Raw genomic sequence first — 14,326 nt, 5'->3', positions numbered from 1 at the left:
ATTTGTGATTATTTCGAGATAATATTCGTGAAAATATCTCCAATTTCTTATACGGCTGTACCTTCAACATGGCAGCCGTTACGGATAGCGCTTGAAACTCCACGGGCCAATCGCTCCTGGCACATAAATCCACGGAATCGCATGCAGCTCGTCCAGACTACTGCTGCTGCCGCATGGATCTTGCTCAGTACAGCGCTTGTGGCAGCGGACACCCCGACGCATTGCTCCCTCGACGACCTGGACTCGTTGAAGCACTCTCTCCATGGCAACGACATGCAAAAGCTCTGCGAAACTGACATTGGCGACTCCTTGGACAGACTACTCGCTGGCAGCATTACGCAAGCGCAAGCCGATGCATTTTCAAACAGCACTGCTTGCAGATCGGAGTACGAGACGATCGTGACTAGTGTCGCGACAGCTGCCTCGACGTGCGTCGAACTCCGTACTTACCTGCCCCGTGTCACCTGGACCATGGTGACAAGTGTGGTTGAACTAGTCGCTTATCCCCGTGCTTCTGTCGACTGCGACCTCGACGCATTGCAATCCAAAGGCATGACCCTCTCCACGAGCTCCAACCTCCTTCCGTGTCTCGCCGCGACTGGCCTTGCCTCGACCTTCATGACGCACACAACGCCTGAGTCGGCGCAGTGGACACTCGCAGGACAGACACCATCATGCCGTGCGCTATTTAACGAAGCCAAGGCGCTGATAATGGCGCTTCCGCCCTGCAACCTCCGAGGAATCAACACCCACGCAGTAGACCACGTCGAAATAGACCAAGTCGTGCCTTGGTTGGTGCTGGCCACTGACATTCAATACACTCCAAACCTTTTTGAAACAGCCCGTGCGCTATGGGCAGCGACATCCAAGCAACACGAAGCCCTCCAAGCGCAAGTTGATGGGAGTTGGGTCATCGGGCTAGCGGCTCTCGCAGCACTCGTTCTCCACTTGAGGCGTGGCCAGACTGCAACCTCGTCAACGGGCCACCGACACGAGCGCACTGCCTTGCTGCACCGACGAAATGCACAGAGATAAACGTCTCGCCCTTGGCCGTACGCAACTTGGACAACATTATACATAACACCAGTGATAATTCCCGGGTTTGATGGTGCAGCTCTCCTCGACTGGTTCAACGTGTTGGGCCCGGTTCGCTCAACACTTGAGTGATTTCTCGACCACCGGCACAAGAAGCAAGAGAAACTATTCAGCGTTGTAGCCACCGCACCTTGGTTCACTTGCATGGCGTGGAGTCCACCAACAACAGCGCTCGCACGAGCTTTCGCTTGTGCAGGCACCCCCCCTACGCGAAGGTCGGTCGCGTTTTGTACGATGCGATGTTTGGGCGGCACGTCGCCGCGAGCATGGGGCTCGGCGGATGGATTATTCCAATCCAAACCCCGTGATCTCCATTTGAATGACCTGTGGGAACGACATCACATGCGCATGTCAGGGATGCCTCCGGTTCGGGCCAACGGAGACGTACCAAACTCAGATAGTTCTCGAGCTCGTCCAGATCGTTGTACAACGGAAGGTCGATCCTGATGTAACCAGGCGAACGTCAACGACTCACAGGGCCATGCGCATCCTACCTGTTGAAGCACGTGTGCGCTTTGGGGCACATTCCAGCGGGAGGCTGGCCGCGCTCGACGAGTTGAATCGAAAACGGGTAGATTTGGCCGCTTGAGCTCGTGAGCCCTTTGAATCCTTCGACGGGGAGCCGACTCGACCCGGTGGCAAACTGGAGGAGCCGACCTCGTTCGACTTCGTTGAACCCCGCCACCACGGCCCAGAACCACTCGACGACGGATTGTTGTTGCTTGTTCGACGTCGAACTTCGAAAGAACCGCACGATTGTGTTCTTGCGCCAGTCCTCGACCGAGATGTTGGGCACGCCACACATGAAAAACTCGAGCTCTTGGTAGTCAAACACCGACAGCATCGCACGGGGAATGACTTCGTACAGTCCAAGGAGCAGCTCCTTGAGTTGCGGCGCAATCGATCCGAGCATCTTGTACTCGAGCACAAGGCTCAGGTACTCGAGTTTGTTGGCGTCCGTGACGTCAATGTTGCGTCCGTTTGGTTTCAAGTCGACTTCTTCGCCGTGGCTTCCCATCTACGATCAAAAAGTCAAGGGAGCGCCGCCACCAGACGTGGATATCTCCACGACCCAACCTCGTCGTACCATGCTAAAGGTCAAACTGAGCGCGTCCATGCCGGCGTGGTCCCGCACATACACGCAGCTCTTGTACAAGTCTTGGTCGAGGTATTCCAAGTCTGAAAACGAAATCGGGACACCGAGGATGTGCTTGAGCAGCGGAAGACTCAAGTGCGCATCGAGCACGAGGCCTTCTTGGATACCACGGCCCAACAAGTGGCCTGCAAACCGAAAGTACTTCAAGTGTCGAGGTCCCATCGTGAGCTCGGACGCCGGGTTGATCCAGTAGCTTTGGTTCTCGGCATGAGTGGTCGAGAACAGCCCAAGCGTCGCTCCAAACACTTCGTGGCACACCAACAAGTACCTGTCGCAAACCGCCATGAGCGCGACCATCCCGTCTCATGTTGACGTGCTACCATTCGCGCAGGATCCCACCAGCATCCAACCCTTCTTCTCCTTCGAACGAAATGTGCAACGACTCGCGCGTTCGCCCCGTCACAATAGAATGCTGCAGCAACTTCACAGAGTCTTCAAAGATGAATTGCCGTCGCACGCCTGCACGACAGATTGAGCCAACTGCGTGAGCAGCACCGAAACACGGTGCCAGCACCCGCGCGACGGTCGAATGCCGACACAACCGAGCGCAACTTACGAATGGCATACACCGCATCGACACGAGGCACGACGAGTTGCTTGATGCGCTTCACAAACCACGTCTTCTTGGCCGTGAACGGAAGCGCCATGATGCCTTCCACGTCTACGTCGTCCAGGATGCCGCCGTTGCCTTCGTTCACCAAGTTCTCGTCGATATCTTCCAAATGATGTCGACCTGCGATTTCCACTCCATCAGGTTCGGTGCATGTCCATACAGCCCCACGCACTCAACAAACAACAAACATGGATCGCATACAGCACGACCCTCGCGTGACCAAACACAAACCCTCTCGGAATTGCCCCGATCAGCGAGTGCACTTGGCAGCGCTGAAACACGACGGTGGGGTGTACACCACAACAATCGTCTCGAATGGATCGTACCAGCCAGCGACGCGCGGCTCCACGACAAATCCCCTGTCTCTTTGTTCTGCTTGACAATGTACCCAAACGACTTGGCGTTTTTTCGATGTAACATCTCGTCCAGGGATTCCTTTGAGTGCAGCACACCCGTTGAAGACGAAGACGACATCGGCTTGTTGTCGTGGGCGGCCATAGCGACCAAGAACGTGTCGTCGCGGTTGCCGTGGGAGTTGACAAACGTCGCTGTGCGCACCCACACGTACTCGCCAGTCGGCAGTTGCGCGCGCTGCCACAGCCGACGCCGCTTGGCTTGTCGCTGCCGCTGCGTAAGTTGCATGTTATTTCGGCGATAAATGAGCGCGCGTTGACGGGCTTCTGGCAGCGACAACTGCTGCGAAGTCGAATGTGGATGTTGCCGACTCGACGACGTTGACGATGGACACGGATGACCGTCTTCGTCCACAAAACCATCCACGAATGAATGCAGCATGAACGATTTATTGAGCACGCTGCCAGTAAGCATGGTCGACGTCGCGTTCGACGGGTGCATCGGCATCACTACGTCGTCGTCACGTCAATATTTCCATGCAGAACGAAGTACCTTCTGTTGCGCCGCACAACGAGCAGATTGACTTGTCAGGGTGATTCATGTGCGCACACACGACGCACTGCCACTCTATCTTTCCCTCTTCCAGGAAACTGTCCTCGAGATCTTCGCGCAACATGACGTCACCACCCGATCCCATCATCGCGTTCGTTCCAAAGTCCAGGTTGCGGTACACATCGCCTTGCCCTCTTCGAGAGAGGTAGCGCCAAACTCCATACCCCAACATCAAGAGCGCCGCAATGGCCCCCATGATCACCGACAGGTATGCCGACGTTGCCTGCATTGCGCAGCGTCGGCAAGGATGCTGTCAATCGGCCAATGCAGAAGCCCACAGTGCGGTCGTGAGTTATAGATAATTCACCCCGATTGGACAAAACAGTTGTAATAATCCTATCTTGATTGGTCAAATATTGATTAAATTTTCCTATGACACGATTTAATTGGACGCTTGCGGTGGCCAGTGAAAGGTTCAGCTTGGCGGATTTTACGAGAATTTTTTGCAAACGGTGTGATTGCGAGGTGAATATCACGCATTTCTCCTCACGACTCATGCAAACAACTACTGTGGTTGCGTCGTACGATGGAGCAGACCCTCCCATTCTTGGTAGAAAGAAGAACTTGCGTACAAACTACATATCCTGGTGGTGGAGAAGTCAGTCTGTTCGTGGTAATTGGGCAAGTTTCCATGCATCAAGGCGATTTATCAATCGAAACATTTTTGTCATTGTCCACAAAAAAAAACACATCTAAAGATTGGCGCTAGTTTTTGACATTATTGAACAATTTTTTGCTAAGAAAGTCACACTTGCTGAAAGAGAGAAACCGCAAGCGTTTCGCAACTCTGGCGACGGTGACTGCCGCGGCGTCGATGCCATCGACGCGAACCACTGGACTGAATCGGCGCGGGTCGAACGAGAAGAACAGAGCCACGTCGGAGCCGGTAGAGGCGATCAAAACACCCTTTGAGAGTCCTGCAATGTCCAAGTTCCCCCACACTAACCCGTCGCCATCCCCCACGCCACCACCGCGCCAACTCATGGAGCTGTTCCCGCCACTGCCGACGTCCACTTACGTGCAATGTCTCCAGCGTCATGCGTACCTCGTAGAAAAACTATCCAAGCTAGGCAGCACTAGCAGCATCCTCGATCCCACGTACCGTCAAGTTCTTACTCTCACAGTGACCGAAATATTGGACGCCTCGTCCGCGACCCTTGAGATCGCGTCACTGACGTTGCCACCAACGTTGCGATTCATGCTGCACTTGCTGATTGCCCAAGAGCACCACGTGTGGCCAAAGGAAGTACCGTCACCAGAGCTAGTCGTGGGACTCTGCAACATCCACGTCTTGTTGTGGCGCGTCACCACCCGCATCGACGCAATCTTGGCTCAGGCATTGGCGAATGGAGCTGCAAAAGAAGCATGGCAGGATGCGACTCCTTTGGAAGACATCAACGCTAACCTGAAGCTGCGGCTGGCTCTCATCGCGGAGGAGTGGGCCAACGTTGTGTGCACGGTCTGTGCTTTGGATCAAAGGAGCTCGACGTGCCTGACTCCGCTCGTTGACATAGGTTGTGCGCAACATCTTTCAAGCAGTGGCTGCGGACACGGTTGCTACGGTACGTGGTTTCACGAGTCGCTCCAGCAATTTCTCTGCTCGTGGATGTGTCGCCGACTCTATTTGCGTCGGCGGGGTGTTGACACGCCAAGCGGTGGCGTAGGGAAGTGCTTCAAACAAGCACGAGGGCACGCCGTTTATGACCAAGTTGCTCCACGAGTTGCTGCGCCCGATGGGCAACTTTGTCTTGACTGTTGACGACGACAATGCAAAACGATACGTGCTGACACACCTGCTCGACAACATCATCGACACTACAATCGAGTGAGATCATGGCCGTGCATGGTTTCAACCTTCTCTGGCGCGCAAGACAGCTGCACAAACATGACGACCGTTGGTGTAGGGAACTCGTGTCGTCGGTGGGCCAAGTTACTGAGAGCGACCGGCGGCACCTCCAGGGCAATATCGACCAGCTCAAGGCGTGGATCGAAGCGACGTGCGACCGATTGTCGACTCTGCCGTCCGTCAAGCGCCTCGATCGGCTTAACCAGGAGTGGAGCATCCTCGGCGTCGACAATCGACGTCGGCGATCGAGCTTTGACGTCATCATGGACTCGCTCACGTCCGACTCCATCGCCCGATTCTATCGAGGCAAGCACCAGCAGTCCGTCGGGTCCATGCGGCACCTCAGCACAAAGACGACACGCCGACCGTCGTCGCACAGGTCGCAGATGCACTCGACAACGTAATCCACCCAGGGCTACATACATCCTCGTCCCCCATCGCCCACGACGTCTCTTGCGCCACATCCTGTCGATCTTTCTGCAGCCTAGAAGCGCCGTAGGACGGCGACAAGTTGACGAACTATGTGAAGCCCACACGTCTGGCAAACTTTCGCCCTTGGCGGAGACTGGTGACATCCCCGCGATCTAAAGTTTGTCTCCGCGTGGTGCCATCGCTTCTACGTGCTTTCAAGATGGGATCGTGTTAAGAGAATCGGCCGCTACGGTGGGTCCACTCAAACCCAACGTATTGACTGGCTTCGTTGTCGAGAACTTCGAGACCAAGAAATGTTCGGAGGGGATGTGATGCCCTCGCTGCGGCGTCCGCAACCAATGTCTTCAGGTACCTGGGACGCATCGTTGAACGAGACAGTGGAAAAAGACATGGAGATGCATATTCACGCTACGTACAAGTTGAGCATGCTTTGCCGATGTCGAACGAGAGCTGTGCTTCGGTTGTTTAGGACGATGCGGTCTGGGAAAGCTCGAGACGACGCAGACGCAACGACATGTCGTAGCTACGTATGCTCGAGTGTAAGAACGGTGAATGCGAACGAAGAGAATGCTTGTGCCTGCTCGTGGAGCGCAAAGAACTGCCGGTATCGCCGCAGAACCGTCGATGTCACGCCGTTTTTGGTGACAACGATGATATAGACCTACACACGTGCCTGCCATGAACATCACGGAGCCTACCATCGAGGATATGCCGCGTACAGTAAATGTATCGCGTCCACAGGTAGTCACAGCGTGGTCAACGACGTCGACGTCCATCGATTGCCCTGTCTCGGCGCGCTGCAACAGCTTGGATGCGCGGGAGACTTCACGACCACGACGGTCAAATTTGCTCTACAGCTCGAGGAGATGCGTGAGATGCGCAAGTCAGCACGTTGACAGGGCCTTCATCGCCGTACGGCTGGAGGACTCGCGAGGGGGCGGCACCATCCTGTGATGGCATCGAGGACCATTAGGGTTGCTGAGGATGCGGCCGGATCGTCGTTGTCTCAATGAGCTCGTCAAGTACCGAGCTACAACCTATTGGTGTGAGCTTCATACAAAACCCTTTACTAAAGTACATAATACTGTGAAACCTGAGTTTAGTGTATGATACAAGGTCATGGCAAAATATATGTAACGCCCATTCCATCGTGCGATACAGTGCTCTATAATAAAATTGAGATATCCCCGCCAAATCCACCATGGCTATGCAACGACCACGTCACGACTGCGCCGCTGTGCCCGCAAGTCCGCCACCCACAGTCGCAGGCCATCCGCAGACATGCTTACATCACCTCAAGTAGGTGGAACCACGGTATACGTATGAAGGCAAGCGCGATGTAAGCTTTCCCAGCGCTTGTGGCGCGGCTTTGCATGCAAACCCTTGCCACGCATGGCTATGGTTCAGCCCACCCTTGGATGTCGTCGCGGAGGTGCAACGGGTCGGTCGTGAATCCTAGTATGCGTAATCAAGTTCAGGCACCGGTGCAGCACACCTGCGGACGTCGCCAGGTTCGCCTCCGCCTCGGTTGTCAGTCCGTCTTCGATCACGCTTGATAGCGCTGTCAAGATCGATGCATCAACCATGCATAACTTTAACGTCGCGGCGGTAGAACTACCTTGAATTCTACAGCTATACACTGGAGATGGTTTAAACACGCAACAACGTGGTGCGTTCTTCACGGCGCATGGCAGCGGCGGTGTCCTGACGTTTCTTCATCGCGACCATCGCAGCCAGTACAACAAGGGCGAATCCGACGACGCCGCCAGCAATCAAGCCCGTCATGTTGTGAGAAGAAGGATGCACGTAGGCGACGGCGAACTTGACCGCTCCAGGCACGCTGGGCGCAGTCGTGGCGTTGCCAAGGATAGCTAGCCAGTCCAGGGTCACGTTCCAGTTGAGCTTGGTCAATACGTGGATGTCCGTGCCCTTTTCGTCAATGGCGCAGTGCGGCAGCGTTTCAACGGTCGCTTGGAGTTCCGAAAAGAGTTCGGCGCAGGTCGGGTTCGCGCGGAGTGCGTCGACGCGGGCGTGATCGGGCACAGTGAACAAGTCCTTGGACGAGGTTCCAATGCAGCTGAAAAACGTCGGCTTGGTCGCGAGGCCAGCAAAGGCAGCCGTGAGCTCGACCTTGGAGCATTTGGCACCGGTCACCTTGGGGTACGACTCGACATCCATCAACGCGACAACCATGGGCCACGTGATGTGGTGCGCAATCAAGTCGAGCTCGTAGCACGATTGGGTCGCGGCGGCCTTTTGAATGTCACCGTATAACCACTTGCACGACGTGGACTTGGCAAACTTGGCTTCGACTTCTTCCGACAGCACTTGGTGCTTGTCCAAAGTTTCACTCGACACACCGATGCTGAATGCACACAGACCATGGTACCAACTCGCCTTGGACGCGTCGTCCACGACCTTGTACTGGGCTTCCGTGCAGCGGTCCGTCGTCGACGGCGCCACCGTGGTGGTTGTGGCAGCAGCCACGGCCGCAAGAATCGCGCAGATCGACACCGACTTCATTCGTCAAAGGCTGTAGTGGGAAGGGTGCTTGGGTTGGGCAACGAAGGAAGGCGCGCGACGGCCGCCCTAACCCGTCTCGATCACGTTTAATCTTGGTGTACATATTATATACAAAAACCCAGAGCCGGTAAAACAAGTTTACCCGACTAAAACCTATGAAAACTCTGATAGGTGCAACAACTTCCAACCCAACAGGATATTTTCTCGGATCCTGCATCTATCTTTGTCCGGTATATTTTGTCGGGTTTGGACACTTTACAGTCATTTTTCATCACACATTGAATATCATGACCAAGGACGAATGGATTGAACGATACTAGTATGTCCGTTCAAATCGAGAGGATTTCATAGACTATCCAATGGCGCAGTATTCAGAGTCCAGTTTGGCCAATTCTGAGGGGTGCATTCATGTTGGCACGAAGATCATTTTGCACTTCATCTACTCAAATTTCTATGCTTTGATATCTGATTCATTATATAGCATTGGTTTATAGAGGTTTACGCTCAATATTTGTGCTACTAGTAAAGTGAAAAGTAAATCCATCACTACATACCTACTTCGAAGTATAAATTGAATAAGAATATTATACGTAGCGACTAATACCAGTCAATTTACCCCGGACAGAAGTTCAGGTCGAAGTGGGGTTGGTGGCGCTAAAGGACTAAAACGTAGATGTTTAAACGTGGGAACAGAATGGTTTCGCCAGATACTGGAAGAGCTGACGGCGGCTGCGTGCAACCAAGGACGGAACGAGATGGGACGTCGAGCGCTTGCGGGTGCGGGTGCGGAGCCACGGTAAGCGGGACCGTTGATGGACCAAGCGGAGAAAGCGCAACGTCTCAACCTTCGCCAGTCCACAGGACCACTCAATTCCACGGAAACGGGTCATGCCCCTGCCGTTTAGTTACGTTACGACTGCCTCCAAGTCGCAAACTTTTGGACGGCTCTCATGATCCAATTCACACGTTCATGTCGTGCGCACGGCTGCCTTTGAGCCAAGATTCAACCGCGAAGACATATGACACGATCTTGCTTGGCAATTCGAGCCCCGCTGCGACGCCACTCGCTACAGCCGATCTCCTCCCCCCGGCAATACAATTCAAAATGTCGCACTCGACCGCACACAAGTACCACGCAATGGACGAGCGCTTGTTTTGGCCTCACTCGTCCACTGCGGTCCTGACTTTTGCACACGCCTGGACGGACCAAGCACACCCAGACGACGACGGCGCGCGACGTCGGCTCCATGCCGTGCTCGGCGCGATATATCATCATGGCCCCATGCTTTGTTGAAGTTCGGATGGTTCGACAAACATTCCCGTCGTGTATCACGTCAAAATCGATGGGATTTGCAAACATTCTTCCATGCAACAAACATTCCGATGCCCCTGCGTGGTGGCTACAATGCCACAGGGGGGCGGCGCCTTGTCGGCCTCGACGCAATTCATTTTCACTTTAGCTCGGTCGTCGCCATGCGCTTCATTGCCCCATTCGTCGCCCTTGCCTCTGCCGCTCAGGTCAACTCGTCGACGGGAGTCGCCCGATGCACCAAAGCCGACTTGGAGGCCTTTCACGCAGCAGTCGTGGCGACACCTGCATATCCTGCATGTGTGGCGGACGTCGGCCTCACCGTGGACCAATTCAACTTTGAGCAAGTCGTTATGAACTCCACGGACGTGGATAAGTTGCTGGCGTCGGCCAACTGCGCCGCGCTGTATCACAACGCGCAATCCCTGTCGGCTCCGTGCTTGGAACTTCAACTATTCCACGGCATTTCGTGGGATATGGCCGCGGCCGTGCTCAAGGTTGCATCCTACCCCAAGGTCTCGGACAAGTGCAACAAGAATTCGCTCTTCGCGGCTTTTGCCCCCTTGATCTTTGACGAAAACGTGTACGCGTGCTTGCAAGATGCCGAGCTCCACGTCAACGACCTCAACGACGGCAAGCGGTTCCAGAAGAAGGATCAGCTGCCTACGATTGACCAAATCGAACGCGTCCGCAACTCGACGGCGTGCCGCGCCGTGTACGCCAAGGCCGAGGACGTGCTAGTCACGTTGCCTCACTGCCAGTTTGACAAGTCCAATGGCACGGACATCCACATCTTGGAAGCGTTGTCGTTCGATGTCTTAGTTGACTGGATTGAGTTTGGCATCCGCGTCAACAGCGAGGCCAAACACGGAAACTTTCCCCCGGTGGCGCTCAGCTTGGCGGCGCATTTTGGCTACGCCCCCGTCACTGACACATCCAACCACTCCGTCGCTGCAGTGCCGTTGTACATGGCGGTCGGCGCCTTCCTCGCTGTGGTTGCCATGTACGTTGCTCAGCAACGTAAGCAAGGGTATGAGCCCATTCGCGGCCCCGCGTCTTCGCACGTCGTTAAGTGAGGACAGCCCGGTAATCGTTTAATTGATTCGTCATCGTGTCGAGTTGCTCTCGCCATTCCAGCAACGCTTCTCCTCCTGTCATTGCCCACTAGATTCGGAACACAGGACGGAGCGTCGTTCAAGGGAGAGCAGGACATGGTCGGCGACCCTGCAAAGCACTCGCGTCACTGAAATGGGAACGACATGGTCACTGGGCATGTGCATGCTGCTGGCACCTACCAAACTTGACGGCAAGCTGGAAAGGTTAGCCAGTGACGTTCGAATAGTTTGGAGCCATGAAGCCGCACTTGCGCGCAATGGCGAGACTGGCCGAACGACGACCAAGCTATCCAGATGTCGTCACGGCCATGGCTTCCGCCACTTGAGACGTCCCGGAGGCACCCGCCCTATTTTCTCATCCTTCGGAATCGAGGTCTGGCACCACGTCAGCCTGGAAAACGTGGCAGCCCTTCGCAATGTGCAACGACGGGAGCGCAGCACCCTTTGGGGGGAGCAGAGTGTTCATGACGCAGGCGTAACTTCGTATGAGGCTGGCTCATGCACTCCGGCTGCAACCTGCGTCGACAGCGCGATCAGTCGTCATCAGCATGGCGGCGCACTTTGACTCTGCAGCTAAGGAGACCAGCCATTCGTACGAGAAGATTGCAATGTGCATGGTTGCCGGTGCACTCCTTGTCATCAGTGCTAGCTACGTTACTCAGCAGCGCCGACAAGGTTAGACGCCCTTTCGCGGCGCAGCAGCGATCGTCGTGTAATCCAACTCGACGCTGCTTCGATGCAGATTTTTTCAATGCGTCCCTCGAGGGTTGTCGCAAAAGCAGTGGAGTAGACTTGGCGACCTCCCACATGGCCACCTGTCGGCGCCATGGTCTGCACTAACGATCGCGATGACCCAGAGAGTGCTGACTACACCGCTTGATTTACAATACCAACGTCGCCACAGTAGGAAGCACCGTCGATTGCTCGGCCACTGTGATTCCTGTTGTTCCGGCGCGAAGTCTTTAACGAATCGGACCATAAAGTTATCGCGTGACGTCGAGGGCGAACTTTCCTATTGCATTTGAAACGACGGGGGGGGGCAACCTGGACCTGACTGTAAGCACAAGAATGCCCCGTGCAGCGTCCAGGGCCGTGGTCGGCTCGCTTCCCGACGTGCACCATGCCGCCGATTACGAGGGACCAAGTCCCGGTTATATCATCGATGGTTGAGGATTACATCGGACGCTGCCGCCGACGTGGTTCAATTCTTACCACTGACTTGTTAGAAGCTGTTGTGGCAGGTCACGAGGCATCTGGGGAGGCGATTGGGGTCGAAGGGAAATCGATCGTCCGTCGATCGCCACGAGCGAGTCGTTCGAGGGGTCGATGGCATGGCAATGCACCATGGACAGGAACGAGCGGGCGTGGCGTGGAATAGCTCTATGGATTTGGCTTCAATTCGATGGCTCGTACGTGATGCCAAACTCAGCGCAATCTCCCGAATCGAACGCACAGGTCGGTGTAAAGCACTCCAAGTCGCAGTAATGGTCGCTGACCATGGTGAGGCACACAGGACTCGGCAAGTTGGCGAGGATGAGGGATTCAAGCAGTGGGGCGTTCCATCCAAGACGACTTGGCGTGATTTTACCATCGCCTCGTGCAAAGCTTCGTCCAGGGGTTGAAAGGAGGGGATCGAGGCTCCGCTGAGATCGACGACCACACCATTCTCCGCCAACACCCACGGCACTTGGGTCACTGGATTGCCGCTGAGTCTCAAGAGGGTCAGAGCGCGTGGTGTCGTTGGGCCGTCTTCCGTCCATGGGAGGCTGGTTGTGCAAGTCCAGCTCTTGGAGATTGGGCAAGTCCAGCAGCGCGGGGGGGACCTCGCGCAAGCTCACGTTGACCAAATGGAGCTGCTTGACATGGATCCACGCCTGTATTGTGCTGTGGGGAATAGTGCGGAGGTCGCACTTTCGATAAAGATCACGACGAGGCTGGGCGAGATTGATTCGAATTGTGCTTGGGGCACAGATTGGAGCCGACTCTGTTGAATCATTACATGGTTCACGTTTGGTGGCAGCGAATCGTCCCACGATGTCATGTTTGTAAACACAATCATGACCTTGCTGAGGTTGCGGAACAGCGCCAACACCGCAGCAGGAAACCCACCAAGTCGCACCGGCTCACCTGCAACGATAGCATCTTGCTCCCGATCGTGGCGGTGGCGAGCAGCGGGAGGGGGTCAGTGATGCCAAAGGCCACACAGTTGGCATCGACATTGGCGCAGTGGCAGGACAGATCGAAGAGCGGCCGAGCGTTGGCACGGCAGTACTGCGGACACGGTGTGCGACTGACGATAGCCCGTGCCATCACAACAACCCCTGCGACCCCCCACGACAAAGTTCAAGATCAAGTTGACTTGTAAATGGATTCGCTTTTCGTGCGCCAGGTTGACGTGCTTGCCATGGGACGATTTTCCGTCGGCGTTTGTCGCCCGCAACCGAAGCGCTTGGAAAATGCGGACAGATCGGCTGCGGAAGAGGCTAGACATGCTTTTCACTGACATCGACGAGAGCGCCGCGGAAATGTGGTGGACGCTCTCGCTCACACGTCGAAGGGCGAGGTACGTGCCGACATGCAGCGCGAGCATGGTTGCGAGGTGAATCTTTGTCGATGGCACAAGCTGCGGCGTGAGAAGAATCGTTTGGGTGGACCACAAGTTATCATTGCCGAGGTTGGGGTTGAGCAGGATATACTCGACGAGCTGGATCGTGACCGCTGCAAACGGGTGGCCACACGACAGCGTTAAGCAAACGATCGCGTCCGCGAGATTCACGAGCGACGTCTTGGCTTGGGTGTTGCGGATGAGGAGGATGAGCGGCGACACAAAGCAGTACAAGATCACAAATGACGGTGTACGATATGACTTTGGACGGGTCCACCAGGTTCTGGAACATCGAGTACGCTTGATAGCATTGGCTCGCCGTCTCGACGGAATTGAACACTAGGATCAAGTGATCGAACCTCTTGTGTCGAATGCCTGTCGGATCCGCTCTCGGCGTGGCATTGACACAGCTCGGGCGGTAGGGCCCACTCGGCTCGCTGCCTTTGGACGCACACTTACGGTGGTCACGATTCGCGGAAGTGGAGCGACCCTGCGAGCGCGTAAAGCACGGACGCCACGTGCGGCTCGTACACTCGAATCGTCACTAAATCCGCCGCTGTCGCGGTTTGCAACACCGTCGTCAACGTGACCAAGTATAGCATCACCGTCGTGTGCATGACCACGACCGTCGCGATGAGGCACCTCGTTGCATGCTTCGTATGATGT

At 55.4% G+C, this 14,326-nt stretch overlaps 7 protein-coding genes across 7 annotated transcripts; 3 read left to right on the top strand and 4 right to left on the bottom strand.

The window, feature by feature from the left end:
- Nucleotides 1–99: 99 nt before the first annotated feature.
- Nucleotides 100–4,093, bottom strand: H310_05179 (hypothetical protein). Its single transcript, XM_008869821.1, has 8 exons — nt 3,771–4,093; nt 3,191–3,727; nt 2,808–2,984; nt 2,572–2,710; nt 2,183–2,519; nt 1,590–2,113; nt 1,484–1,538; nt 100–1,419 (listed from the first exon to the last, which is right to left on the bottom strand). Exons 1-8 carry the CDS (start codon nt 4,057–4,059, stop codon nt 1,381–1,383), a joined length of 2,097 nt encoding a protein of 698 aa, XP_008868043.1. The 5' UTR covers nt 4,060–4,093; the 3' UTR covers nt 100–1,380.
- Nucleotides 142–1,035, top strand: H310_05180 (hypothetical protein; the record flags this gene model as incomplete). The annotated part of the gene is made up of 1 exon (XM_008869822.1): nt 142–1,035. The coding sequence occupies one exon, from the start codon at nt 142–144 to the stop codon at nt 1,033–1,035; it is 894 nt and encodes a 297-aa protein (XP_008868044.1).
- Nucleotides 4,094–4,568: 475 nt separating the features above from the next.
- Nucleotides 4,569–6,230, top strand: H310_05178 (hypothetical protein). Its single transcript, XM_008869820.1, has 4 exons — nt 4,569–5,289; nt 5,345–5,392; nt 5,495–5,655; nt 5,735–6,230. Exons 1-4 carry the CDS (start codon nt 4,645–4,647, stop codon nt 6,078–6,080), a joined length of 1,200 nt encoding a protein of 399 aa, XP_008868042.1. The 5' UTR covers nt 4,569–4,644; the 3' UTR covers nt 6,081–6,230.
- Nucleotides 6,231–6,298: 68 nt separating this feature from the next.
- H310_05177 (hypothetical protein) lies at nt 6,299–7,124 on the bottom strand. The gene is made up of 5 exons (XM_008869819.1): nt 7,025–7,124; nt 6,828–6,959; nt 6,686–6,769; nt 6,525–6,631; nt 6,299–6,460 (listed from the first exon to the last, which is right to left on the bottom strand). The coding sequence occupies exons 1-5, from the start codon at nt 7,076–7,078 to the stop codon at nt 6,319–6,321; spliced, it is 519 nt and encodes a 172-aa protein (XP_008868041.1). The 5' UTR covers nt 7,079–7,124; the 3' UTR covers nt 6,299–6,318.
- Nucleotides 7,125–7,657: 533 nt separating this feature from the next.
- H310_05176 (hypothetical protein) lies at nt 7,658–8,716 on the bottom strand. Its single transcript, XM_008869818.1, has one exon. The coding sequence runs from the start codon at nt 8,629–8,631 to the stop codon at nt 7,759–7,761; it is 873 nt and encodes a 290-aa protein (XP_008868040.1). The 5' UTR covers nt 8,632–8,716; the 3' UTR covers nt 7,658–7,758.
- A 1,285-nt stretch (nt 8,717–10,001) lies between these two features.
- On the top strand, nt 10,002–11,168 carry H310_05175 (hypothetical protein). The gene has a single exon (XM_008869817.1). The coding sequence runs from the start codon at nt 10,015–10,017 to the stop codon at nt 11,014–11,016; it is 1,002 nt and encodes a 333-aa protein (XP_008868039.1). The 5' UTR covers nt 10,002–10,014; the 3' UTR covers nt 11,017–11,168.
- Nucleotides 11,169–12,449: 1,281 nt separating this feature from the next.
- Nucleotides 12,450–14,277, bottom strand: H310_05174 (hypothetical protein; the record flags this gene model as incomplete). Its single annotated transcript, XM_008869816.1, has 5 exons — nt 12,450–12,929; nt 13,055–13,121; nt 13,175–13,326; nt 13,391–13,943; nt 14,129–14,277. The coding sequence occupies 5 exons, from the start codon at nt 14,275–14,277 to the stop codon at nt 12,450–12,452; spliced, it is 1,401 nt and encodes a 466-aa protein (XP_008868038.1).
- Nucleotides 14,278–14,326: the final 49 nt, after the last annotated feature.

This window comes from Aphanomyces invadans (genome assembly GCF_000520115.1).
Source record: "Aphanomyces invadans strain NJM9701 unplaced genomic scaffold supercont1.8, whole genome shotgun sequence".
NCBI lineage: Eukaryota > Oomycota > Saprolegniomycetes > Saprolegniales > Verrucalvaceae > Aphanomyces > Aphanomyces invadans.
The sequence above is the reverse complement of the archived record's forward strand: the minus strand, read 5'-3'. Positions and strand labels throughout refer to the sequence as shown.

What these genes read in the sequence shown, in the direction of transcription:
- H310_05177 (XM_008869819.1), bottom strand. Translation starts at nt 7,078, where the DNA reads ATGGTCCTCGATGCCATCACAGGATGGTGCCGCCCCCTCGCGAGTCCT. An exon ending in CCCTCGCGAGTCCTCCAGCC is followed by an intron (nt 6,960 to 7,024) that starts GTACGGCGATGA and finishes CTCGAGCTGTAG; the next exon opens with AGCAAATTTGACCGTCGTGG. An exon ending in CGGCAAAGCATGCTCAACTT is followed by an intron (nt 6,461 to 6,524) that starts GTACGTAGCGTG and finishes GATGCGTCCCAG; the next exon opens with GTACCTGAAGACATTGGTTG.
- H310_05175 (XM_008869817.1), top strand. Translation starts at nt 10,015, where the DNA reads ATGCCCCTGCGTGGTGGCTACAATGCCACAGGGGGGCGGCGCCTTGTC.
- H310_05179 (XM_008869821.1), bottom strand. Translation starts at nt 4,059, where the DNA reads ATGCAGGCAACGTCGGCATACCTGTCGGTGATCATGGGGGCCATTGCG. An exon ending in CGATGCGGTGTATGCCATTC is followed by an intron (nt 2,711 to 2,807) that starts GTAAGTTGCGCT and finishes TCTGTCGTGCAG; the next exon opens with GCGTGCGACGGCAATTCATC. An exon ending in TCAGTTTGACCTTTAGCATG is followed by an intron (nt 2,114 to 2,182) that starts GTACGACGAGGT and finishes TTTTGATCGTAG; the next exon opens with ATGGGAAGCCACGGCGAAGA.
- H310_05178 (XM_008869820.1), top strand. Translation starts at nt 4,645, where the DNA reads ATGCCATCGACGCGAACCACTGGACTGAATCGGCGCGGGTCGAACGAG. An exon ending in CTGCGGACACGGTTGCTACG is followed by an intron (nt 5,393 to 5,494) that starts GTACGTGGTTTC and finishes GCGGTGGCGTAG; the next exon opens with GGAAGTGCTTCAAACAAGCA. An exon ending in ATCATCGACACTACAATCGA is followed by an intron (nt 5,656 to 5,734) that starts GTGAGATCATGG and finishes CCGTTGGTGTAG; the next exon opens with GGAACTCGTGTCGTCGGTGG.
- H310_05176 (XM_008869818.1), bottom strand. Translation starts at nt 8,631, where the DNA reads ATGAAGTCGGTGTCGATCTGCGCGATTCTTGCGGCCGTGGCTGCTGCC.